General features: G+C 41.2%; 1 protein-coding gene across 3 annotated transcripts in view; it reads left to right on the plus strand.

The window, feature by feature from the left end:
• The window catches only part of LOC106564825 (striatin-like), an 87814-nt gene that overhangs the window by 32291 nt on the left and 29336 nt on the right, over window positions 1-26187 (plus strand). For 2 of the 3 annotated variants that reach the window (XM_014131257.3, XM_014131259.3), the window contains exons 2-4: window positions 6491-6594; window positions 10943-11031; window positions 14425-14506. In XM_014131257.3, coding sequence (XP_013986732.2) covers window positions 6491-6594; window positions 10943-11031; window positions 14425-14506 — 275 coding nt within the window. The remainder of the gene's footprint in view (window positions 1-6490; window positions 6595-10942; window positions 11032-14424; window positions 14507-26187) is intronic. The other variant, XM_014131258.3, reaches the window with a different exon arrangement.

The raw sequence follows: 26187 nt of genomic DNA on the forward strand, positions 1-26187 counted from the left end.
TTTGACCACTTTTGTATTGAGTGAGTCACTGGTATTTAGGTCTTGATTACTTAACATCGGTTTGTTGTGTGCACACCCACACACACGCTATATTTGCCCTATTAACTGAAGGTCTACCCAGCCACCCGAGCCACGGTTATCTAGAAGGCGGAGACAGTACTGGTGCATCAAAGCTGGGCCCGAGAGACTGAGAAACAGCTTCTATCTCCAGGCCATCAGACTGTTAAAGAGTCACCACTAGCCGAACTCCGCCCAGTACTCTGCCCTGAACCTTAGTCATTGTTTCTAGCCGGCTACCGCCCGGTTACTCTACCCTTCACCTTAGAGACTGCTGCCCTATGTACATAGTCATTGAAGACTGGTCACTTGCATAATGTTTATGTACTGTTTTACCCACAGTGCATTCGGAAAGTATTCAGACCCCTGGACTTTTTCCACAGCCGTATTCTAAAATCTATTAAAAAAAATAGATCCTCATCAATCTACACACAATACCCCATAATGACAAAGCAAAAATAGTTTTTTAGACATTTTGCTAATTTATTACAAATAAACATACCTTATTTACATAAGTATTCAGACCCTTTGCTATGAGACTTGAAATTGAGCTCTGGTGCATCCTGTGCCAATTGATCATCCTTGAGATGTTTCTACAACTTCATTGGAGTCCACCTGTGGTAAATTCAATTGATTGGACATGATTTGGAAAGGCACACACCTGTCTATATAAGGTCCCACAGTTGACGTTGCATGTCAGAGAAAAAAACCAAGCCACGAGGTTGAAGGAATTGTACGTAGAGCTCCGAGACAGGATTGTGTCGAGGCACGGAGCTGGGGACGGGTACCAAAAATGTCTTCAGCATTGAAGGTTCCCAAGAACACTGTGGCCTCCATCATTCTTAAATGGGAGAATTTTGGAACCACCAAGACTTCCTAGAGCTGGCCACCCGGCCAAACTGAGAAATCGGGGGAGAAGGGCCTTGATCAAGGAGGTGACCAATCAGCCGATGGTCACTCTGACAAAGCTCCAGAGTTCCTATGTGGAGATGGCGTCCTTCTGGAAGGTTCTCCCATCTCTGCAGCATTCCACCAATCAGGCCTTTATGGTAGAGTCGCCAGACTCCTCAGTAAAAGGCACGTGACCGCCTGCTTGGAATTTGCCAAAAGGCACATAAAGACTCTCAGACCGTGAGAAACAAGATTCTCAGGTCTGATGAAACTAAGATTGAACTCTTTGGCCTGAATTCCAAGCGTCAAGTCTGGAGGAAACCTGGCACCATCCTTACGGTGTAGCATGGGGGTGGCAGCATCATGGTGTGGGGATGTTTTTCAGGGACTGGAAGACTGGTCAGGATCGAGGGAAAAATGAATGAAGCAAAGTGCCGAGATCATTGATGAAAACCTGCAGAGTGCTCAGGACCTCAGACTGGAGCGAAGGTTCACCTTCCAACAGGACAACGACCCTAAGCACACAGCCAAGATAATGCAGGAGTGGCTTTGGGCCAAATCAAAATACATTTTATATTTTAAATTCTTCAAAGTAGCCACCCTTTGCCTTAATGACAGCTTTGCGCACTCTTGGCATTCTCTCTACCAGCTTCAGGAGGTACTCACCTGGAATGCATTTAAATTAACAGGTGTTCCTCATTAAAAGTAAATTTGTGGAATTTATTTCCTTAATGCATTTGAGCCAATCAGTTGTGTTGTGACAAGGTAGGGGTCGTATACAGAACATAGACTTAGCCCTATTCGGTAAAAGACTATGTTATAGCAAGAACAGCTCAAATAAACAGAGAAACGACAGTCCATCATTACTTTAAGACATGAATGTCAGTCAATCCGGAAATATTTCAAGAACTTGGAAAGTTTTTGCGACTGCACTTGAAGAAACTATCTAGCGCTATAATAAAACTGGCTCTCATGAAAACCACCAGAAGACCCAGAGTTACCTCGGCTGCAGAGGATAAGTTCATCAGAGTTACCAGAAATTGCAGCCCAAATAAGTTCTTCACAGAGTTCAAGTGACAGACACATCTCAACATCAACTGTTCACAGGAGACTACGTGATTTTTTTGAAATTAATTTTATTTCACCTTTATTTAACCAGGTAGGCAAGTTGAGAACAAGTTCTCATTTACAATTGCGACCTGGCCAAGATAAAGCAAAGCAGTTCGACACATACAACAACACAGAGTTACACATGGAGTAAAACAAACATACAGTCAATAATACAGTAGAAAAATAAGTCTATATACAATGTGAGCAAATGAGGTGAGATAAGGGAGGTAAAGGCAAAAAAGGCCATGGTGGCAAAGTAAATACAATATAGCAAGTAAAACACTGGAATGGTAGATGTGTAGTGGAAGAAAGTGTAAAGTAGAAATAATTGGTGCAAAGGAGCTAAATAAATGAATACAGTAGGGGAAGAGGTAGTTGTTTGAATCAGGCCTTCATGGTCGAATTGCTGCAAAGAAACCACTACTAAAGGACGCCAATATGAAGATGATACTTGCATGGGCCAAGAAACACGAGCAATGGACATTAGACCGGTCTGTTGAGTCCAAATGTTAGATTATTATTTATTTTTTTCAACCACCGTGTCTTTGAAACGCAGAGCTGGTGAACGGATGATCTCCGCATGTGTGGTTCCCACCATGAGGTATGGAGGAGGTGTGATGGTGTGCTTTGCTGGTGACACTCAGTGATTTTATTTGGAATTCAAGGCACACCTAACTAGCATGGCTACCACAGCATTCTGCAGAGATACACCATCCCATCTGGGTTGTGCTTAGTTGGACTATGATTTATTTTTCAGCTGGACAATGACCCAACACACCTCCAGGCTGTGTAAGGGCTATTTGACCAAGAAGGAGAGTGATGGAATGTTGCATCAGATGACCTGGCCTCCACAATCAGCTGACCTCAACCCAATTGGGATGAGTTGCACTGCAGAGTGAAACATCCAACAAGTGCTCAGCATATGTGGGAACTCCTTCAAGACTGTTGGAAAAGCATTCCAGGTGAAGCTGGATGAGAGAATGCCAAGAGTGTGCAAAGCTGTCATCAAAGCAAAGGGTGGCTACTTTGAAAAATCAAATTTTTATTTGTTTAACACTTTTTTTGGTTTCTACATGTTTCTGTGTTATTTTATAGTTTTGATGTCTTCACTATTATTCTACAGTGTAGAAAATAGTAAAAATAAAGAAAAACCTTTGAATGAGTAGCTGTTCTAAAACTTTTGACCGGTAGTGTATGTTTTAGGTTAAAGTTATGTATAGTAACCCTAGGTAGTAAAATAGTAAAAAATGGCTACTTCTCAGAAAGTGTTAAACTGTCACTAGGAGTAAAACAAGTGTCCAAACTTTTGACTGGTACTGTACATAAAAAAACTTTAAAAAACTGACAATACCCAATCCCTAAAAATAAAGAAATTAAGAAATATATCAGAACGAGCAATGTCAGACGGGAATATAAACAAACAAACATCTGCAAATCTGTGTTTTTGACCAATTAACGTTTGATTTGAATGTACAGCGTAACATATTTGAGTTAGGCTAACTCGTATTAGTTAAGCTAAAATCAGGTTAGTTCAATGATCTGAGCATGTGTTTTAGTACACAAGTTCGCTAAATTTGTTCTATTAGCTGAATGTGATTCTTGGTACTGATTTGTAGCATGTTAACTCATGTTGAGTAAGTTTTAAATCAAATCAGGCCATTGATGACACGTTTTCACTGGGTACACAAGCTAGGTAGGCTTATATTTAGACTTCGCTAGTTAACGTTTGTAGCTAGTGTTCAGAGAATTTACTCTAGTAGTCCAGCCTGAGAACAAAGTTGCAAAACTCAAGACCATTCATCCCCACAAAGGCCTAATTTAAAGTTTAGTTTAAATGTTTTTGCTGTTACTCAAAATAGATAAATTATGAGCTCTACAAAGTCTAAATAGCTTAGAAGGACGCATAGTCTTGACCTGGTTTGAGTTTTTGGACCAAAGGCGGCTTGTTTTGGCCAAAGTGCTTGGTATGTCAGTGCATTCCGGTGTTCATGGGTTACGTGGGGGTTGAAAGCCCTGCGGTTCTCTACAAACCAACAGGAATGTGTGGAGAGTCAAGTAGATGGCCATTTTGGAGATGAATAGCACAGATACCATGGTCAACTCTTACCATCAGCAACTGGGTAACTGGAATTCACTGTAGATGTTGGAGTGGAAAGGTCTTTCTGATTTTGGTTTGGAGTGAGGGTTTTACGAGACGGGGTTTGATCAGTGTGTGTTGTGTATATGTGTGTAGTGTGTGTGTAGTGTATATGTGTAGTGTATGTGTGTATATGTGTGTGTAGTGTATATGTGTGTGTAGTGTATATGTGCGTGTAGTGTATATGTGCGTGTAGTGTATATGTGCGTGTATATGTGCGTGTAGTGTATATGTGCGTGTAGTGTATATGTGCGTGTAGTGTATATGTGCGTGTAGTGTATATGTGTGTGTGCGTGTAGTCTATATGTGTGTGTGCGTGCGTGTAGTATACTGTGTGCGTGTAGTATACTGTGCGTGTAGTATACTGTGTGTGTGTGTGCGTGTAGTATACTGTGCGCGTAGTATACTGTGTGTGCATGTAGTATACTGTGTGTGCATGTAGTATACTGTGTGTTTTGTAGCCTATTATATTGTCAAAGGAATTATTCTATCCCAATGATGATAATTAACAATCAATAAGCCTTGACTAATTCCCAAGGTTTGTAAGACAATGGGTTAATAATTAGGCAAGGACTCAGCTTTTTGCAAAAGGTCTGTACAGTTTATTCAGAGAACGTTCTGCAGTCCATTTGACAGAACATCATTATATACCAGGCTCCTCATTTACGCACACTCCTCCACACAAACAGTAGATAACCTACACACATACATACACACAAACAGTAGATGTTATGAATCCCTCCCCGGATTTCTCACAACCGTTAATCACTATCCAGCGCTGCCCGTTCCTTTCCCCCGAGATTAGAGGAACCTTGAGGGTCACTCCCTTTATCCTCTAAGTTGCTCCAAGTTCCTCAGCTGCTGGGTCCAGCACAGTCTACTTGTTGTTATCTTAGCCCACTAAAACACACACACACACACACACACACACACACACACACACACACACACACACACACACACACACACACACACACACACACACACACACACCTTTTTGTCCCGGGCCTCTACTAGACCTTATGGGCCTGTCAATTAGTACTTTAATTATTCATTATACATGCTACATTAACTACTAATTAATAATGGATTATTGATTAATTTACCTTTATTAGATAATTCTCTTATCATATATACAGTCTCACTTCAACTGAAGTGTTAAATAGGCCTATTATTCTAATTAGCCTAATTTTCGACTAATTAAAAGTTATTACTTATTAATAACATTAAGTATTTAAAGCAATATTCATTTTGTAGCACGGTTGTACAATTTACAGAGAAGAAAATAGGCTGTTTTGGTGGGGGGGGGGGGGGGGGGGTGCGAGCGTGGGTGGAGGTATCTTATTTTGCTGGTTTAGCATAATGGCTCAGTAACGCAATACGGCCTGATGATAGTCCTAGAAAACTGTGTGTGTTATTGGGGAGGAAACGATTCCTTTTTGTGTTTATCCTTAATCGGATTAGTTGCGATTTAGAGTGCTGTCCCTGTGTGGCCTGGCACAATTAGCCCGTTCACACCAGTGACAGATCCGGGATCAGTTCTGCCTATCCCTATCCTAACCTTAACTATTACGAGGGGATAAACAAGACTGGTCCGGATCTGTCCTTTTTAAATGCAACTTTCACAAACACCCACTCAGGGAGTCCATCAGTCAACCATAGCATTATGTCACGAATCAGCTGACCAGCTACGATGCCTGGAAGCAGTTCAAATAATCCAGATCAAAACAAACAGGAAATATATCGCAGTTGAGTAGCCTAAGACTTGAGTTCGTCCCAAATGGCACCCTATTCTGTATATAGTGCACTTAAGCCCTATGGCCCTTGGTCAAAAGCAGCACACTATAAGGAATAGGGTGCCATTTGTGTCAGACTGTTGAGATTGTGCACATTGTCAGCTTTAAAGCCACAATCAGCAGAACTAAATGAGCACCTAGCTAAATAATGTGCAGGTATTTCTCTCCTTTTGCTGGCCTTTGTTTCACCCTGCTCCTGTGGACGTTTTGTTAGATGTGTGTCCACTTTATTTGTACCGATAGCTTACATACCTTTTTTCTTTTGTCTCTCCTGGTCTAATGTTCACCTTGAGTTAAACACCTACAGTCACTGCTACTACTGCTGCTACTGCACTACTACTGGTACTACTGTACTACTACAACTACTACTACTACTACTGTACTACTAACATTGCCATTGCAATCACTACTACTTACACTGCCATAAAAAGATAGCTCAGCTGAAGCGCACACACATTTTTCTTCAGGAAATTGACCTTTTCGCTATTCTCTCCTCCAGGCCCAGATAGCCTTCCTGCAGGGCGAGAGAAAGGGCCAGGAGAACCTGAAGAAGGACCTGGTCAGGAGGATCAAGATGCTGGAGTACGCCCTCAAACAAGAGAGGTGAGGACCACATTACACTAAACTACACCACACCTTCAGTCTTTCCCAGGACCAGAATAGAGAAACACTGCCCCAGTAGCGCACGTGCGCGCACACGCACACACACACACACTGTGGAAATATTAGCATTGAGAAATTACTTTTTTATCCCATCACATACTGTGCCTTCAGAAAGTATTCAAACCCCTTGACTTTTTCAACATGTTGCTGTGTTAAAATTTGATTTAATTGAGACTGGGAACAATGAATGGAGCCAAATACAGGGAAACCATTGAAAACCTGCTTCAGAGTGCAAATGACCTTAGACTGGGGTGAAGATTTACTTTACAACCTGACAATGACCCCAAAAAATACAGCCAAAGCAACGCTGGAATGGCTTCAGAACCAAGAAAGTGAAAGTCCTTGAAGATTGCTATTCACCACTGCACCCCATCTAATCTAACAGATCTTGACAAAATCTGCAAGGAAGAATGGGAGAAAATCCCCAAATCAAGATCAGCTTTGCACATGCAGACTCAAGACGACTCAAAGTTGCTGCCAAAGGTGTTTCTACAAAGTGTTGACTCGGGTGTGTGTGTCATTTAAATGAGAGATTTCTATATTTTATTTTCAGTACATTTCTAAAAACATGTTTTCATTTGTCATGTTGGGCTATTGTGTTGAAGATGGGTGAGAAATTATATTTAATCCATTTTGAATTCGGGCTGCAACTAACTCAACAAAATATGGAATAAGTCAAGGGGTATGAATACTTTATGAAGGCACTGTACCATACATACAGGATAACCTGCTGCTCATGCACATGTACACACACACACTTAAACACACACTCACGCCCTGTGGTGCCATATCGTAATCTCTTGTCCCCTACACAGGATTATGTCCCATGTTAAAGACGCACACATACTTTGTGGGAAAGCACAGCACCGAGGCGGCGCCGTGTCCTCTATAACAACATTCCCACGGTCATGTGCTGCTCACACCTTATCATGGGTAATGCAGCATGGTGTCACACCCCTATTCCACCATATAATTGCATGTAGGACATCTAGAATAATTTATTAGGATCTTTCTCTGCTACACACTACTAGGCGACCTGCGGATTAGACTAGACTGACTACATGGGAGACTCTGACTGGTCATGTGGTTTGGATGGCTAAAACCTAGCCTGGAATCCAAACTCTCGTATGCTCTGTTTCATTTTGAATTCCAGGCTAGGAAGGAATCACTGGTGAAACGGAGTATGCCATTTTGGAGTCCAGTCTTTACAATGTGAAACGGAGCATACAAGTTTGGATTCCAAGCTTTAGCCATCACAACCATATGTCCAGTCTCCTATTATCAGTTTGGATTCCAGGCTTGCTAGAGCCTCACTCTGAGTCTTAAACCTACAGAGTCTGGTAGGGTGGATGAAGAAATGAAGCGAACCTGAACGACATGGTTTTCTGAGAACCTCTGCCACTCGCTGCCATGTGATTATAGCCTCAGAACAAAATGTTCCCGGCAACTCCACGTCACTCATCCACCCTTTTCTTGCTCACATTCACGGTCTTATTCTCTCTTGCACTCTTATTCTCTCTTGGTCTCCTTTGCCCTCCTGTTCGCATTCTGTTTCTCTTTCTGTCGTCACTCTTTCTGTCCTTATCGCACTCTCTCTCTTCTTGTCCATTCTTTCTCCTCTCTGACCCTGCCTGTCTCCCATCTCTGTTTCACTTTCTCTGCCCTCTTTTCCTTGCCTTTCTGTTCTCCATCTCTTCCCTTTTGCACACTTTCCTTTTCTCTCCCTCGCTCCCACTCTCTCTCTCTTTCTCTCCCTCACTCCCACTCTCTCTCCCTCTTTTTCTCTCGCTCGCTCCCATTCAATTGAGCATGAGTCATTCTGCATCGTTCTGCATTCCGACTGGTATTATATGTTTCTGTTTTTGTCTTTCCATGTAGGAGAAACCTTGAGCATCCAACCTACAGTTTATTTCAAATCAAACGGTCTGGCCGTTGATATTGGAATGCTAACATTTCATTGTGCATCTGTATCAGTTAGCTTTCCTACGCACAGTAGGTGCAAACATTGCGTTGTGTATCTTTATCAGTTTGCACCTACTGTGCGTAGTGTTGGCATTTATTGATTTATGCCGAAGTACTTCTTCATTTGTGTCATTTCCTTCAACTGCATTCTACACTAAAATGAAAGAACTAGAGTAAAAAAATTATGACTAGTTTGAGAGAAGCATCCACAATATTACCTTCACCTGTGTAGAAATCAGTGCAGATGAAGGAGAGGAGATGAGTCGAGGAAACTACATTAGACTACTAAGATCCACCCCTGTAGCCTGGTCCAAGATCTGTTTGTGCTGTGTTGCCAACTCCTATGGTCACTGTCATGTCAAATCATGGGAGTTGGCAAGGCGGCACAAACAGATCTGGGACCGGGCTATAACTCCTGGACTGTGGCAAAGTCAAGGACTGCGTCCCAAATGGCACCCTGTTTTCTACATTGTGCATTACCTTTGACCAGAATCATAAGGGCCCTGGTCAAAAGTAGTACACTAGGGATTAGGGGGCCATTTGGGATGTATACAAGGTCACCCCCATGGTTAGCAAGAAGGGTTTATTTTTAGTTGTCCCCCACAATGAAATCGGGGAGGGGACTGTGGATGTGTGTCCATCCGTTAGTCACATGCAATATCTCAGACGGCACTAACCCGATTTTGACGAAACGGGTAATGATCTATCTTGCCATATAGATCCATCTTTTACAAAATTACACTGATTGGCCAGATGGTGGAGCTATAACAGGAGATTGAAAATGGCAACTTTGAAAGGTCACGCCCCTCGCCCCATTTGACCTAAAGTCATGCAATTCAGTACATTGGTCCCTCACAAGGAACACATTTGCCTCAGGGACCCATAAGGTCCGCCATGACAGATGTTCCGCCATTTTGAATTTTGTGAAAAACACAACGCTACTCTTCTGGCACCGAATGACCGATCTGTAGGAAACTTGATATGTGGCATCTATGAGCAAAGGCTTCTCAATGCATAGAATATATATTTTGCACATGTGCAGTTCGGCGCGAGATGACCGTTAGACCCGATGACGTGTTTCTGCGGCTGAGCTTAGCTAGCCAACGTCGCCATGACATCGTCTGCAAGTGTGATCGGGAATTTCTATACTGTATTTGACTACTTTTTGGGGGAGTGCTCTTGTTTTGGATGACCTCTAGTGTTCTCCGGGGTGAAGTTTGTCCTAGGTAAAGATCTAGGCTAATCTTCCCCTTCCCAATCTTTACCTTAACCATTAGTGCGGGAAGTGCAAATGTGACCCAAGATCAGCATCTTGTTTTGAATGACCTCTCCTGGTAATACTGTTACTGACAAACAGAGACCTTTAGTTTTTGGGGCTGACAATTAGTGATGATGATATTGATGATGGTAATGAGGATAATGATGATAAGAATCACTGGAAATGAGCATAAGCTCGGGTGTGATGCACTTGACTGTTTAACATTCAATGTGTCAATGTTTTAATTATAAATCCCTATGTAAACGATTTCAAAAACAAAGGAGTTAAATTACGATGATGATGATGATGATGATGATGATATTGATGAGGACAATGATGGTGGTGAAGTGATCCATCATCCCCTCAGTGTCTTATCCTCATTACAAGCACTCCACTCACCTAATCCTCTCTCCTCCTGGCCTTTGTAGTGATTTAGATGTTTGAGTGACGTCAAGTCGCAGTCTTAGCTAAGCAAGTTTAAGTTTACATTTAAGCGCATCTACCTTCACAAGAGGGCACCCATCCAGGGCCTGAATTCATGAAGCCTATCATAGTAGGAGTGCTGATCTGGGATCAGTTTTGTGTTTTATATTATAAGGAATGGACAGGGCGAGGACCTGATCCTTGATCAGCACTCGTACTCTGAGACGCTTTAGGAGTAAAGACCAAGATATCACACACTCCTCTGGCCGACCTATAACGGATGTAGTATGTCATTTGTGTGCTATTTGGGTTGTGGAAGCAATCTTGTGCAAAAAACCCTCAAATGGCTTAATATCCACCATTAAGTTTAGATTAATATCAACCCAGTGAATTAACAAATTAATTTCTTACCCCAGCCCTTGCGTAGCATCCCTCCCACCTGTTCTTAATATAATATATGCCATTTACAAGATACTTATTCAAATGTATGTGTGAAGCCAGATAATTTACAGATACAGTGAGATGGTTATCTTCTGTTACATCATTAATGAGCTGTTAAATCACTGTGGCTGCCTTATCATTAAAGCTTTTTATTTATCTCTTTCTCCTCTCCCTCTCTTTTTTCTCTTTTCCTTTCACCCTCAGGTCAAAATACCACAAGCTCAAATATGGAACAGAGTTGAACCAAGGAGACATGAAACCTCCCAGCTACGATGATTCTGGTAAATCTAAATGTATGGATTATGTGAAGGAAATGCTATAACCACTCCACAGCCACATCTAGCTAAGTGGATGGGTCACTGTTGTCTAGACGTACACATATTCATGAAATACAATAGATGGCTGAAATCGTCCCCAGACACACCTGGCTGACTTGATGGGTCGTGTAATCATCTGGAGAAGTGGAGTCTTTTGTTTAGACATCTAGGTAGCTAGCTAAACAATGAACCGGAATAATCTCAACACCTACTACTACCAATACAAACACTGTCATAGCTGTAGTATGAATCTGCAGGTAGCTAAAGAGCTAACCAACTAGGTTCAATGTTAGCTAGCAAATGGATTAGCAATGCAAATGTATTTCTGATTCGAATATTACTACACAGATCATGCACGTAATGTTAGCTAGCAAGCTAACGTTCGCTAGCTAGCGAACAGTACACTTTAACTTGCAATGAAAACGACTTTCTGACAAAACTAGAAACATATAATATCTGGAAATGTAGTTAGACTGTTACCTGTATACATGGATGAATGCTTCACGGCAGACTGGAACCATTTAACTCTGTTTTGTTTGTAGCTACATTTTGTTTGGCCAGCTTTGTCAAGTCACTCTGGTTCATGCCACAGGCATGTGCAGAAAGTAGCCCATCACTTTTTCCAACTGATCTGTCAATAGCACCTGCTAAATTCAGGGCATCAATGTTGTTGAGAAAAGTATCAACACTTTTGTAGTTCTCAATGGCTAACGTTATATCTTTCAAAAATGGCACAGTAGAAATGACTATCAACACATGCTGAGCAGTTCATGCTACATGGCAGACCAATCCAAACTCATCTCCCGGCATGTCCAGCACATGCATAATCTCAGCCATTCATGGCTAGCGGGAAGGTTACTGTCATTTTCCGTGGCTAAACCAACTAGGCTCATAATTTTAACAATTTTATTTTTAGGGCCCTATGAAATCAGTAAAAAAATAATGTAAATTCGATTAGATTTTTCCCAAATTGTTTTTTCCGTTTGAATGTTTCTGAATTCTGTGTTTTACGATTTACGCTAATTTTATCATCAGAAAGAGTGTCTAATAATTTGAAATGAATAAAACGTTAACAATTGAATAAGATATAACAGTAAATTTGTAATGATGCAACACAACATTGCACTGTTTTTTTTATCAAGGCAAGAGCTTCAATACAGTTCTACTAAGTGTTTCATTATAAATGAGTAAAAGTAATGCAAGAATCTAGGCAATAATGCAGCAATAGGCAAAACCTATGGAACTACCTTATGAGCTCCCATCGTAAGTTTTCCATCTATCACGGACATCTCCATTGAAGTACATGATTGTCAGCTTCTTTGTGTTGAGCTCGGTGAGTGCCTCGCGCTTGTTTGTGAGTAGTGTTGCATTTGCTGAAACTCCTCTCACAGTCGACTGAGCTGACTGGGAAGTAGATGTAGGGCACTGCCACTTCTGCAACTCTTGGGAATCTCTCACTCAGGCCCCTCCAGTAATCAGCAAGCTCCAAAGCAGGTGAGGGCTCACTGGACACACAGTGCTGATGGGCAATCCATTATTCACTGAGCTCTGTTGATGGGCTTGCCATGGGTTTCAGTTGTGTAGGCTTCAATCTTCTTTTCCATGGCTGGAGCCTGCCTAGGATCGAACACCCTAGCCAGCCTGTAGACCTCTCTGGCTGGATGTGTGTCCCAGTGCTTTGAGAACTTTGAAGGCCAAGTGGATGCATCATGGAGTTGGTCAAGCGCCTCCCTCCTCTCTCCAATCCCCATCTTTCTCAATAGCTCGTCTGTCTTGGCACCATACCCACATGCTTTTGCCGTTCCATTCACTCGGTAAGATCCTCCAATCCTCCAATTGTATGCAGACACTGCTGTGGGACGGTGGGTTCCTTCCAGGATTGACAGAGCTGTCATCAGTTTGGAGCAGCCCTCAGAGATGAAGGTTAGCTTAAGAGTGAAGGCCTGCACAATATAGATACAGCGATAGTTAGCTAGATGGAGAGGCAAACGGCTATTGACATTATGCATCGTTATATTTCACCACGGTAGCTCATCGTTTGGAATATCACAATTTGCATGCGGACAATTCATATTGCAGAATGTAAATGTAGGCTATTGCAACGGTATATTAATAGGCTGTTAAATTAACTCACCAATGATGAATGCTGCAATCCCTTGCATCTGTCTCGTCAACAACCACCGCAAACTTCTTCCCACGGATCTTCTGTAGAACGGCGGGGGCAGGTGAGTTTGACAGAGGCTGCTCTCATTTTCAGGCAACGCTCCTCCCTTATTTGCAATTCTTAACTAGAAATGGCCGTAGCTTTCTTAGCTTTTCTAAGGGGATGTCAGACTCGGCCACAAAGTCCTGAATAAATTCTCGTCTTGAATCTGCTGATGTGCTTGCATGAGTAATGGTTGTTTGAAGAGGCTCTGGCTAACACGGTGCTGTTCCTTGTTCTACACATGGGCTTTAGACTTTAAGTGGTCATCACACGTATTTTTACAGGTCCAATCAATAGTATGTTGACAGAATTTGCAAAACAGCTTATCGCCTGACTCATAATAGTCCTTTGGGTATTGCTCAGCTCTGAATTTAGGGGTTAGCATCACATTTTAGTTTTTTTTTGACGACTTGGCCGTCTTAGACGGCCTCCTCGACATGTTTCTCAAAATGACAGCCAAGTTGTGAGGTAAGGGTCCCACGCACGACCCCCCCCCCCCCCCCCCCCCCGGAATTATTTCCCTAGGGCTACTCGTCTGCAATTTTACAATTATGAAATCATGTAGGTTACTACAATAATTAGGCCTACTTTAGATCTTTTTTTAAAGCAATTTCAGCCAAGTTATGGAAAATTCTGCAATATTCCATATTTACAGTTGATTCCATTTTTATTACCAAATTCCGCGATTACGTCCGTGTTTTCCACATCGCGGAAATCATAGGGCCCTATATTTGTATTTACGGATGGCATACAAGTTTGTTATTAAAGCACATGAAGGCCTTTCGGCCAAAAAAAAAACACATTTTCATAAAAAATGTTATGTTTATGTTCAAATGACTCCCCTGTGAAGTAGTGACGTGCGACATATGCCTAGTTTCCTGAAACGAGTCACATTTGCATGTCAAATGTCACAATACTGACATGTTTTGTTCAGATGTACTTTATGCATTCTGACAGTCTAACCTGGATTACACCATGTGTCCTGACCTATGTTTCAATTGGAATTTTGGAATGAAATTGAATGCAGTACAAATACGGTATGTCAGTCCATGCTTCAAGACTGTGAGTGGAGCCTTAATAACACTGTATCTCTCTCTCTCTCTCTCTCTCTCTCTCTGTCTCTGTCTGTGTGTCTCATTCTGTCTCCCCTCTCTCTCCATCAGATGAAGGGAATGAAAACGAGGTGCCGAGCCCCCCCAACAGTAGTCAGCTGGGTTGGAAACAGGGACGGCAGCTACTCAGACAGTGAGTGCAACACGCACACCTTTTTTTGTCTTAATTGTGCCCTATGGCTGTATACCTTTAAGGGATTTGAGACCTGGTGACCTTCTGATCAGCAGGTTTGCATGGGCGGGAGTTTCGGCTTTCCACGGAGACCTCACCATGTGGAATATTGGCTAATAGACCAATAATAAAGAGCGTTCGAAACCTCTCTGCCAATAAAAGCCAGTTTTCAGTTTTCCCCTCCCCGCTCAGACCACTCCCAGACAGTACTAGCAAAGTTCTTGCTGGAGAAATAGTTTTTGGCCGAAAAGCTATTTTTGCCCATTTTAATGAAAATCCACTACAATAGGTACTTACACTGAACAAAAATATAAACGCAACATGTAAAGTTTTGGTCCCATGTTTCATGAGCTGAAATAAAAGATCCCCTACATTTTCCATACACAGAAAAGGCGTACAAATGTATTTACATCCCTGTTAGTGAACATTTCTCCTTTGCCATGATAATCCATCCACCTGACCGGTCTGGCATATCAAGAAGCTGATTAAACAGCATGATCATTACACAGGTGCACCTTGAGCTGGGGACAATAAAAAAGGCCACTTTAAAATGTGTAGTTTTGTCACATCACAATGCCACAGATGTCTCAAGTTTTGAGGGAGCGTGCATTTGTCATGCTGACTGCAGGACTGTGCACCAGAGCTGTTGCCAGATGATTGAATGTTAATTTCTCTCCGTTGTTTTAAATATGGCAGTACGTCCAACCGGCCTCATAACTGCAGACCACGTGTATGGCATTGTGTGGGTGAGCGGTTTGCTGATGTCAACGTTGTGAACAGAGTGCCCCATGGTGGCGGTGGGGTTATTGTGTGGGCAGGCATAAGCTACGGACAACCAACACAATTGCGCTTTTCCATTGGAAATTTCAATGCACAGAGATATCGTGACGAGATCCTGAGTCCTATTGTCGTGCTATTCATCCGCCGCCATCACCTTATGTTTCTGCATGATAATGCACGGCCCCATGTCGCAAGGATCTGCACACAATTCCTGGAAGCTGAAAATGTCACAGTTCTTCCATGGCCTGCATATTCACCAGACATGTCACCCATTGAGCATGTTTGGGATGCTCTGGATCGACGTGTTTGACAGCGTGTTCCAGTTCCAGCCAATATCCAGCAACGTCGCACAGCCTTTGAAGAGGAGTGGGACAACATTCCACAGGCCACAATCAACAGCCTGATCAACTCTATGCAAAGGAGATGTCACACTGCTTGAGGCAAATGGTGTTCACGTTGTTGCATGGTGCGTTTCTGTTTATGTTCAGTATAATTGTTACCCAGAAACAATTTGATATTGATATAGAAATGGTTGCATTGGACCTTTTTAAATGCAATCCTTTATAATCTATTTAGCAGTGTGCTTTTCTGTCTGTGCAGCTGTGACACTCTCCAGCATCTCATTTCTAGCTGGGAGATGTGTGGCGACGTGTACAATCGATATTATCCTGCATCTGGGTTGTCACAACAACCACTGACTCAATAGGGAAGGCCTCTGGGAGTGGTTTACTGTACGCCACCGTACTGTCTGTGTGTGTGCTTGTCTTTCTATTGACCATCTGTGTGTGTGTGGCTGTAGTCATAGGGCACTACCATCAGCTGCAAGTGTCTGTCTTAAGACAAAAAGCCAACGAAGGGAAAAAAATCTTCTGAATGGAGATTAATAGCCTCGGTATGAATAGAGTAAGGGAGTAATCCCCCTGAGACTGGTGGGACGTGTGGATCGTCAGACACATACGCACGCACACACAGAGACATATAGAGCAACACACACAGAGTAAAATTCACGCACACACTTACACTTGATACACACACACGCAGACACACACACACACACACACACACACACACACACACACACACACACACACACACAGAGAAAGAGCGATATACACATGTTGAGACACTCACATACTGTTTGTTACTCCTATCATGTGAGTGCAAAGGGGTGTGAAAGCTGTTAAAGGTTTGTACTTTGGTGCCCTCTGGGTGTCAAAAGTAGTCAGGACATAGAATGAGCGGAAGGGGGATACACAGAGAGAGAGTGTGCATGCTTGTCTGTGTGTGTGCATGCTTGTCTGTGTGTGTGCATGCTTGTCTGTGTGTGTGCATGCTTGTGTCTGTGTGTGCGCATGCTTGTGTCTGTGTGTGCGCATGCTTGTGTCTGTGTGTGCGCATGCTTGTGTCTGTGTGTGCGCATGCTTGTGTCTGTGTGTGCGCGGGCTTGTGTCTGTGTGTGCGCGGGCTTGTGTCTGTGTGTGCGCATGCATGTGTCTGTGTGTGCGCGGGCTTGTGTCTGTGTTTGAACAAATGCATAACAAATCATTTTCAACCAGGGAGTTGCGACACGAAAGTCAGAAATAGCGATATAATATATGCCTTTGAAGATCTTCTTCTGTCAGCACTCCAAAAGGTCCCAGTTACATTACAAATAGTCCTTTTGTTCGATTAAGTCCTTCTTTATGTCCATAAAAACTCAGTTTAGCTGGTGCACTTCAGTCAATCCACTCGGTTTCCCTCCTTCAAAATGCATACAAAATGAATCCCAAACGTTGCCAATAAACTTATACAAACAAGTCAATCAATGTTTATAATCAAACAATAGGTACCCTAATACGCAAATAAACGATCAAATTTAAGACAGAGAATCGGTATTGTCTTTACCGGAGATAAACAAAAAGAACGCGCTGTCTCGGCCATGCGCTTGGAAACACTACAGCCAAAATGCAAGCCACTTAGAAAAACTACAACTTCTCCCTCATTTTTCTTTAAACCAGCCTGAAACTCTTTCTAAAGACTGTTGACATCTAGTGGAAGCCCTAGGAACTGCAATTTGGGAAGGTTTTGCCTTATAATAAAAATGCCAGCCATTGAATTCAGTGGTAGGCTGAATCATTCTTTTTGGGGGGGATGGTTTGTCCTTGGGGTTTTGCCTGCCGTTTCAGTTCTGTTATACTCAGACATTATTTTAACAGTTTTAGAAACTTTAGAGTGTTTTCTATCCAATTCTACCAATTATATGCATATCCTAGCTTCTGGGCTTGAGTAGCAGACAGTTTACTTTGGGCACGCTTTTCATCCGTATGTAAAAATACCGCCCCCTATCCCAAAGAAGTCAATATCGATTAATTATTGCAATAGTGAGGCTGGTCAACCCCTCCACCCGCTAAGTGTTGGACCGAGTAACCTAACCTTTACACAAATGCAGAGTTCTATATATAGCTGACACGAACAATGCTCAGTCATGGTTGGTTCAACCCCCCTCATGCAGATTGGGGCATCATAAGCCACTCTGCATTCATCCTGTCGTTATCTGCACGTGGGTTGTTGTCTTATCCCCACTCTGGCTTAGCTTCCCAGATGCAAGGATGATTTTGAGACAATGAGGGATTGTTCTACTCCTAAGCTGTCTCTTGTAAAACACATTATTGTCTATGTAATGCAATCTTTAACTCATTTGTCAGCTCAAGCCGTCTCCAGTGACCATACGCCCAGATGAGTTGCAGGAAACTAGTGGAAACCATCTCTTTACAGAAACACAGGATTAAACATAACAGAAATGTCCTATTTAAGTATTAATTGCTAACTATTAATATCAAACAAACCAGGTAAATATGTTATTTTTCTATCACATTCCCCCATTTTGAGAATTCTCTCAACTTAAAGGTAAAGTTACAAGGTTTAAAAATACATTTTTTCAGTTTAGTGCTTAATGAACATGACCCAGGACAAGCATCATGATCCCACTATGTATAAGGCATCGCCTATGGAATCTATGGTGCCATTAGCATATACCTGCTATAGTTCCTGAGCTTTATTTTTATTTTATTTAACCTTTATTTAACTAGGGACGTCAGTTAAGAACAAATTCTTATTTACTTTGACGGCCTAGAAACAGTGGGTTTGTCAGCTCGGGGGTTCGATCTAGCAACCTTTCGGTTACTGGCCCAACGCTCTAACCACTAGGCTACCTGCTGCCCCATTATCATTAAACGTTTCAATTTGGTAATGAATATAAATAGATTAGGATCAGTTTCAGGATCAGAGTTCACCCCTTCATTCACCAAGGCATGCTGAGAATACTCTCAACATAGTACACAACTTCTTTACCAATGTCATCATTAGCATAACAATAATAAAAACAATCGATCCATAATACATTAATTGCTCCACTCATATAGTTTTTAACATACTAAAACTTACTAAAATCAGTCAGTTCTAAAAATCATTCAGTTTCCAAATCACAATTCAATACCCAATTAATTATCAAACAAACATTTTGAATGACCTTGCTCAGTAATTCACATTGATTCTAACACTCAAAATGAAAACCCTCAATTTAACATACATCAACACTGGCAGAATGTACATTTATATTACTATACTATATATTAATCTCGTAATTCTAGTATTAAGTTTCTCGCCAGGGTTATAATTGCAGTTCAGTTTCTCAATGCATTCTTAGCCAAAATTACTATAAATGTAGTAGTGTATAAACCTCAATCAACCTGATACCCCAAAACAACAATTTCAGACAAGTCTAAATCAATTACAGGCACAGTTGACCAACCCCCTCCCTATCCCGGCACTCAATCTTCTGGCATTTCTTAATTTTTCTTCTTCAGATAGCTTCAACTGGATGCTGTACACCGGTTGCTGGCTCGGACTCGGTCTCTCGATAGAAGTGGTGCAGGACGCCATTTCTTGAGACGGTTAGAGGGGTTTTTGAGGTCCACACCCTGTTTGTTCAAATTCCCTTCCATGCATCTAGATACCATCTGTAGTCACAATCAATAATCTAGAGAAAGGACAGATAAAAACAACAGTTGGAAATTTGCATACACCTTAGCCAAATACATTTAAACTCAGTTTTTCACAATTCCTGACATTTAATCCTAGTAAACATTCCCTGTCTTATGTCAGTTAGGATCACCACTTTATTTTAAGAATGTGAAATGTCAGAATAATAGTAGAGAGAAGGATTTATTTCAGCTTTTATTTCTTTCATCACATTCCCAGTTGGTCAGAAGTTTACATACACTCAATTAGTATTTGGTAGCATTTCCTTTAAATTGTTTAACTTGGGTCAGACATTTCGGGTAGCCTTCCACGGGCTTCCCACAATAAGTTGGGTGAATCTTGGCCCATTCCTCCTGACAGAGCTGGTGTAACTGAGTCAGGTTTGCAGGCCTCCTTGCTCGCACACGCTTTTTCAGGATTGAGGTCAGGACTTTGTGATGGCCACTCCAATACCTTGACTTTGTTGTCCTTAAGGCCTTTTTCCACAACTTTGGAAGTATGCTTGGGGTCATTGTCCATTTGGAAGACCCATTTGTGACCAAGCTTTAACTTCCTGACTGATGTCTTGAGATGTTGCTTCAATATAGCCACATCATTTTTCTGCCTCATGATGCCATCTATTTTGTGAAGTTCACCAGTCCCTCCTGCAGCAAAGCACCCCCACAACATGAGGCTGCCACCCCCGTGCCTCACGGTTGGGATGGTGTTCTTCAGCTTGCAAGCGTCCCCCTTTTTCCTCCAAACATAACGATGGTCATAATGGCCAAACAGTTCCATTTTTGTTTCATCCGACCAGAGGACATTTCTCCAAAAAGTACGATCTTTGTCCCCATGTGCAGTTGCAAACCGTAGTCTGGCTTTTTACTGGCGTCTTTGGAGCAGTGGCTTCTTCCTTGCTGAGTGGCCTTTCAGGTTATGTACTTGTTTTACTGTGGATATAGATACTTTTGTACCTGTTTCCTCCAGCAACTTCACAAGGTCCTTTGCTGTTGTTCTGGGATTGATTTGCACTTTTTCACCAACGTACGTTCATCTCTAGGAGACAGAACGCATCTCCTTCCTGAGCGTTATGATGGCTGCGTGGTCCCATGGTGTTTATACTTGCGTACTATTGTTTGTACAGATGAACATGGTACCTTCGGGTGTTTGGAAATTGCTCCCAAGGATGAACCAGACTTGTCTTGGGTGATTTCTTTTGATTTGCCCATGATGTCAAGCAAAGAGGCACCGAGTTTGAAGGTAGGCCTTGAAATACATCCATAGGTACACCTCCAATTGACTCAAATGATGTCAATTAGCCTATCAGAAGCTTTTAAAGCCATGACATTTTCTGGAATATTCCAAGCTGTTTAATGGCACAGTCAATTTAGTGTATGTAAACTTCTGACACACTGGAATTGTGATACAGTGAATTATAAGTGAAATAATCTGTCTTTAAACAATTGTTGGAGAAATTGCTTGTGTCAAGCACAAAGTAGATGCCCAAACCGGCTTGCCAAAACTGTAGTTTGTTAACCTGTTGAGGACAGACGTTCCGCTAGCCAACAGCCAATGGCATCGCACGGCGCGAAATACAAAACCAACTAGAACCCCTAGCCAACAGCCAATGGCATCGCACGGCGCGAAATACAAAACCAACTAAAATACCACAATTCAATTTTCTCAAACAATCAACTATTTTACACCATTTTAAAGATAAGACTCTCGTTAATCTAACCACATTGTCCGATTTCAAAAAGGTTTTACAGCGAAAGCAAAACATTAGATTATGTTAGGAGAGTACATAGACCCAAATAATCACACAGCCATTTTCCAAGCAAGCATATATGTCACATAAACCAAAACCACAGCTAAATGCAGCACTAACCTTTGATGGTCTTCATCAGATGACACTCCTAGGACATTATGTTATACAATACATGCATGTTTTGTTCAATCAAGTTCATATTTATATCAAAAAACAGATTTTTACATTAGCATGTGATGTTCAGAACTAGCATACCCACCGAAAACTTCCGGTGAATTTACTAAATTACTTTATACCGATTAATCGGCTGATTTTTCTGATTCATTTATTTTTTATTATTTTATTATTATTATTTTTTTGTTGTAATTACAACAATTACAACAATACCGAATGAACACTTATTTTAACTGAGTATAATACATCAATAAAATCAATTTAGCCTCAAATAAATAATGAAACATGTTCAATTTGGTTTAAATAATGCAAAAACAAAGTGTTGGAGAAGAAAGTAAAAGTGCAATATGTGCCATGTAAGAAAGCTAACGTTTAAGTTCCTTGCTCAGAACATGAGAACATATGAAAGCTGGTGGTTCCTTTGAACATGAGTCTTCAATATTCCCAGGTAAGAAGTTTTAGGTTGTAGTTTATTATAGGAATTATAGGACTATTTCTCTCTATACCATTTGTATTTCATATACCTTTGACTATTGGATGTTCTTATAGGCACTTTAGTATTGCCAGTGTATAGCTTCCGTCCCTCTCCTCGCTCCTACCTGGGCTCGCTCCTACCTGGGCTCGAACCAGGAACACATCGACAACAGCCACCCTTGAAGCAGCGTTACCCATGCAGAGCAAGGGGAACAACTATTCCATGTCTCAGAGCGAGTGACGTTTGAAACGCTATTAGCGTGCACCCGCTAAGCCATTTCACATCGGTTACACCAGCCTAATCTTGGGAGTTGATAGGCTTGAAGTCATAAACAGCGCAATGCTTGAAGAATTGCGAAGAGCTGCTGGCAAAACGCACGAAGATGCTGTTTGAATGAATGCTTACGAGCCTGCTGCTGCCTACCATCGCTCAGACTGCTCTATCAAATATCAAATCATAGACTTAATTATAACATAATAACACACAGAAATAAGAGGCTTTGGTCATTAATATGGTCGAATCCGGAAACTATCATTTCGAAAACTAACTGTTTATTATTTCAGTGAAATACGGAACCGTTCCGTATTTCATCTAATGGGTGGCATCCCTAAGTCTACATATTCCTGTTACATTGCACAACCTTCAATGTTATGTCATAATTATGTATAATTCTGGCAAATTAATTACGGCCTTTAAAGAAAGGCATTGATGTTTATGGTTAGGTACATTGATGCAACGACAGCGCTTTTTTTTCGCAAATGCGCTTGTTAAATCATCACCCGTTTGTCGAAGTAGGCTGTGATTCGATGAGAAATTAACAGGCACCGCATCGATTATATGCAACGCAGGTTTCGTTAGATAACTACACATGGTTGATGATATGACTGATTATGTTAAGATTGATAGTTTTTTTATAAGATAAGTTTAATGCTAGCTAGCAACTTACCTTGGCTTCTTGCTGCCCTCGCGTAACAGGTCGTCAGCTTGCCATGCAGGCTCCTCGTGGAGTGCAATGTTAACCTCTTACATCTAGACGTTCCGCTAGCGGAACACCTGCTCCAATATCCAATGATGGGCGTGGCGCGAAATACAAACTCCTCTAAAATCCGAAAACTTCCATTTTTCAAACATATGACTATTTTACAGCATTTTAAAGACAAGACTCTCCTTTATCTAACCACACTGTCCGATTTCAAAAAGGCTTTACAGCGAAAGCAAAACATTAGATTATGTCAGCAGAGTACCCAGCCAGAAATAATCAGACACCCATTTTTCAAGCTAGCATATAATGTCACAAAAAACAAAACCACAGCTAAATGCAGCACTAACCTTTGATCTTCATCAGATGACAACCCTAGGATATTATGTTATACAATGCATGCATGTTTTGTTCAATCAAGTTCATATTTATATCAAAAACCAGCTTTTTTACATTAGCATGTGACGTTCAGAACTAGCATACCCCCCGCAAACATCCGGTGAATTTACTAAATTACTCACGATAAACGTTCACAAAAAACATAACAATTATTTTAAGAATTATAGATACAGAACTCCTCTATGCACTCGATATGTCCGATTTTAAAATAGCTTTTCGGTGAAAGCACATTTTGCAATATTCTCAGTAGATAGCCCGGCCATCACAGGCTAGCTATTTTGACACCCACCAAGTTTGGCACTCACCAAACTCAGATTTACTATAAGAAAAATTGGATTACCTTTGCTGTTCTTCGTCAGAATGCACTCCCAGGACTTCTACTTCAACAACAAATGTTGGTTTGGTTCCAAATAATCCATAGTTATATCCAAATAGCTGCGTTTGTTCTTGCGTTCAAGACACTATCCGAAGGGTGACGCGCCGGCGCGTATCGTGACAAAAAAATTCCAAATATTCCATTACCGTACTTCGAAGCATGTCAAACGCTGTTTAAAATCAATTTTTATGCGATTTTTCTCGTAAAATAGCGATAATATTCCGACCGGGCAATGTTTTTTTCGTTCAAAGACTGAAAATGTAAAATGGACTCTTCACGTGCACGCCCACGCCCGTTTCATTGTTCTCAGATCGACCACTATCCAAATGCGCTACTGTTTTTCAGCCAGGGACTGCAGAGTCATCATTCAACGTTCTGGCGCCTTCTGAGAGCCTATGGGAGTCTTAGAAAATTTCACGTTACAGCAGAGATCCTCTGTTTTCGATAAAGAGGGTATAGAAGGCCAAGAAATGGTCAGAGAGGGCACTTCCTGTTTAGAATCTTCTCAGGTTTTGGCCTTCCATATGAGTTCTGTTATACTCACAGACACCATTCAAACAGTTTTAGAAACTTTAGGGTGTTTTCTATCCAAATCAAACAATTATATGCATATTCTATTTTCTGGGCAGGAGTAATAACCAGATTAATTCGGGTACGTTTTTTATCCGGACGTGAAAATACTGCCCCCTATCCTAAACAGGTTAATCGGTCGACCTCTAATTTGTACCCATAACTTTATAGTAAAAATAGACTAGAGACAGGTCTATCCTTCTCGTGGTCCTATTAGTTATAAAACTTCTCCGTAATTATCAGTATTAAATATGACCTTTAAATCATCCTCCAGTCATCTCTCGGCTTTCCAGTGAGGGCGATCAAACCACACTAGATAGTCAGGTCAGAGGTCATTCAAACCCTTCAAAAAAGTGTTTCTGTCTATATTAGATTCATTATGTAAAAACAGTCAAAGCATTTCATACGTTTCTATTTCCAGGTTCACAGTAAGTTTCTTCACATGTTCAATTAAAACTCAAAAAATAAAAACTGTCCCTTTAACATACCCAAATAAAATAGAACACTCACAATAAATCAGACATAGTTGTTTTTAAAATCACAAACAAATATTCATAGCAGGTGTGTTGTGTGTGTGGGTGCCTGCAAACCCTATGGTAAAAACAAACAAAAATGTCCAGGCCTTATTTAATTTGGTAACTCCTCTTTAACACCGAATCCAGATACCTTTATTCCTATAAAACTGCTGAATATCACTAACCCCTCTCCCAAGACCATAGCCTCAGGAGACATTTCAAAGTGAGAGAGAAATGTTTACACCATTCTCCTGGAAGAAAAAGTGTCAATTTCTTTAGCATTCACTATACTAATATCATAATCAGCAACCCAAATGTTTTAACTACAAACAAAACATAATGATAAGTCCATTGTACTCCCTCAAATCATTCATCATTTGTTTTAACCTCTTACATCTAGACGTTCCGCTAGCGGAACACCTGCTCCAATATCCAATGATAGGCGTGGCGCGAATTACAAATTCCTCAAAAATACAAAAACTTCAATTTTTCAAACATATGGCTATTTCACAGCATTTTAAAGATAAGACTCTCCTTTATCTAACCACACTGTCCGATTTCAAAAAGGCTTTACAACGAAAGCAAAACATTAGATTATGTCAGCAGAGTACCAAGCCAGAAATAATCAGACACCCATTTTTCAAGCTAGCATATAATGTCACAAAAACCCAGAAGCCAGCTAAATGCAGCACTAACCTTTGATCTTCATCAGATGACAACCCTAGGACATTATGTTATACAATACATGCATGTTTTGTTCAATCAAGTTCATATTTATATCAAAAACCAGCTTTTTACATTAGCATGTGACTAGCATGTGACTAGCATTCCCACCGAACACTGCCGGTGAATTTACTAAATTACTCATGATAAACGTTCACAAAAAGTATAACAATTATTTTAAGAATTATAGATACAGAACTCCTCTATGCACTCGATATGTCCGATTTTAAAATAGCTTTTTGGTGAAAGCACATTTTGCAATATTCTAAGTACATAGCCCAGGCATCACGGGCTAGCTATTTAGACACCCGGCAAGTTTAGCACTCACCAATATCAGATTTACTATTATAAAAGATTGATTACCTTTTGTTGTCTTCGTCAGAATGCACTCCCAGGACTGCTACTTCAATAACAAATGTTGGTTTGGTCCAAAATAATCCATCGTTATATCCGAATAGCGGCGTTTTGTTCGTGCGTCCCAGACACTATCTGAAATGGTAAATCAGGGTCGTGCGCATGGCGCAATTCGTGACAAAAAAAATCTAAATATTCCATTACCGTACTTCGAAGCATGTCAACCGCTGTTTAAAATCCATTTTTATGCCATTTTTCTCGTAAAAAAGCGATAATATTCCGACCGGGAATCTCCTTTTAGCTAAACAGAGGAAAGTAAACAAAGCTTTCGGTCGACGCGGGCACGAGCCTGAGTCTCACAGTACTGTAACCAGCCACTACCCAAACGCGCTACTTTTTTTCAGCCAGAGCCTGCAAAGCCACGATTCAGCTTTTTACCGCCTTCTGAGACCCTATGGCAGCCGTAGGAAGTGTCACGGGACAGCTAAGATCCTCACTCTTCAATAAACAGAGACAAGAAGAACGACACC

This window comes from Salmo salar, chromosome 12 (genome assembly GCF_965601325.2).
Source record: "Salmo salar chromosome 12, fSalSal1, whole genome shotgun sequence".
Lineage (NCBI taxonomy): Eukaryota > Metazoa > Chordata > Actinopteri > Salmoniformes > Salmonidae > Salmo > Salmo salar.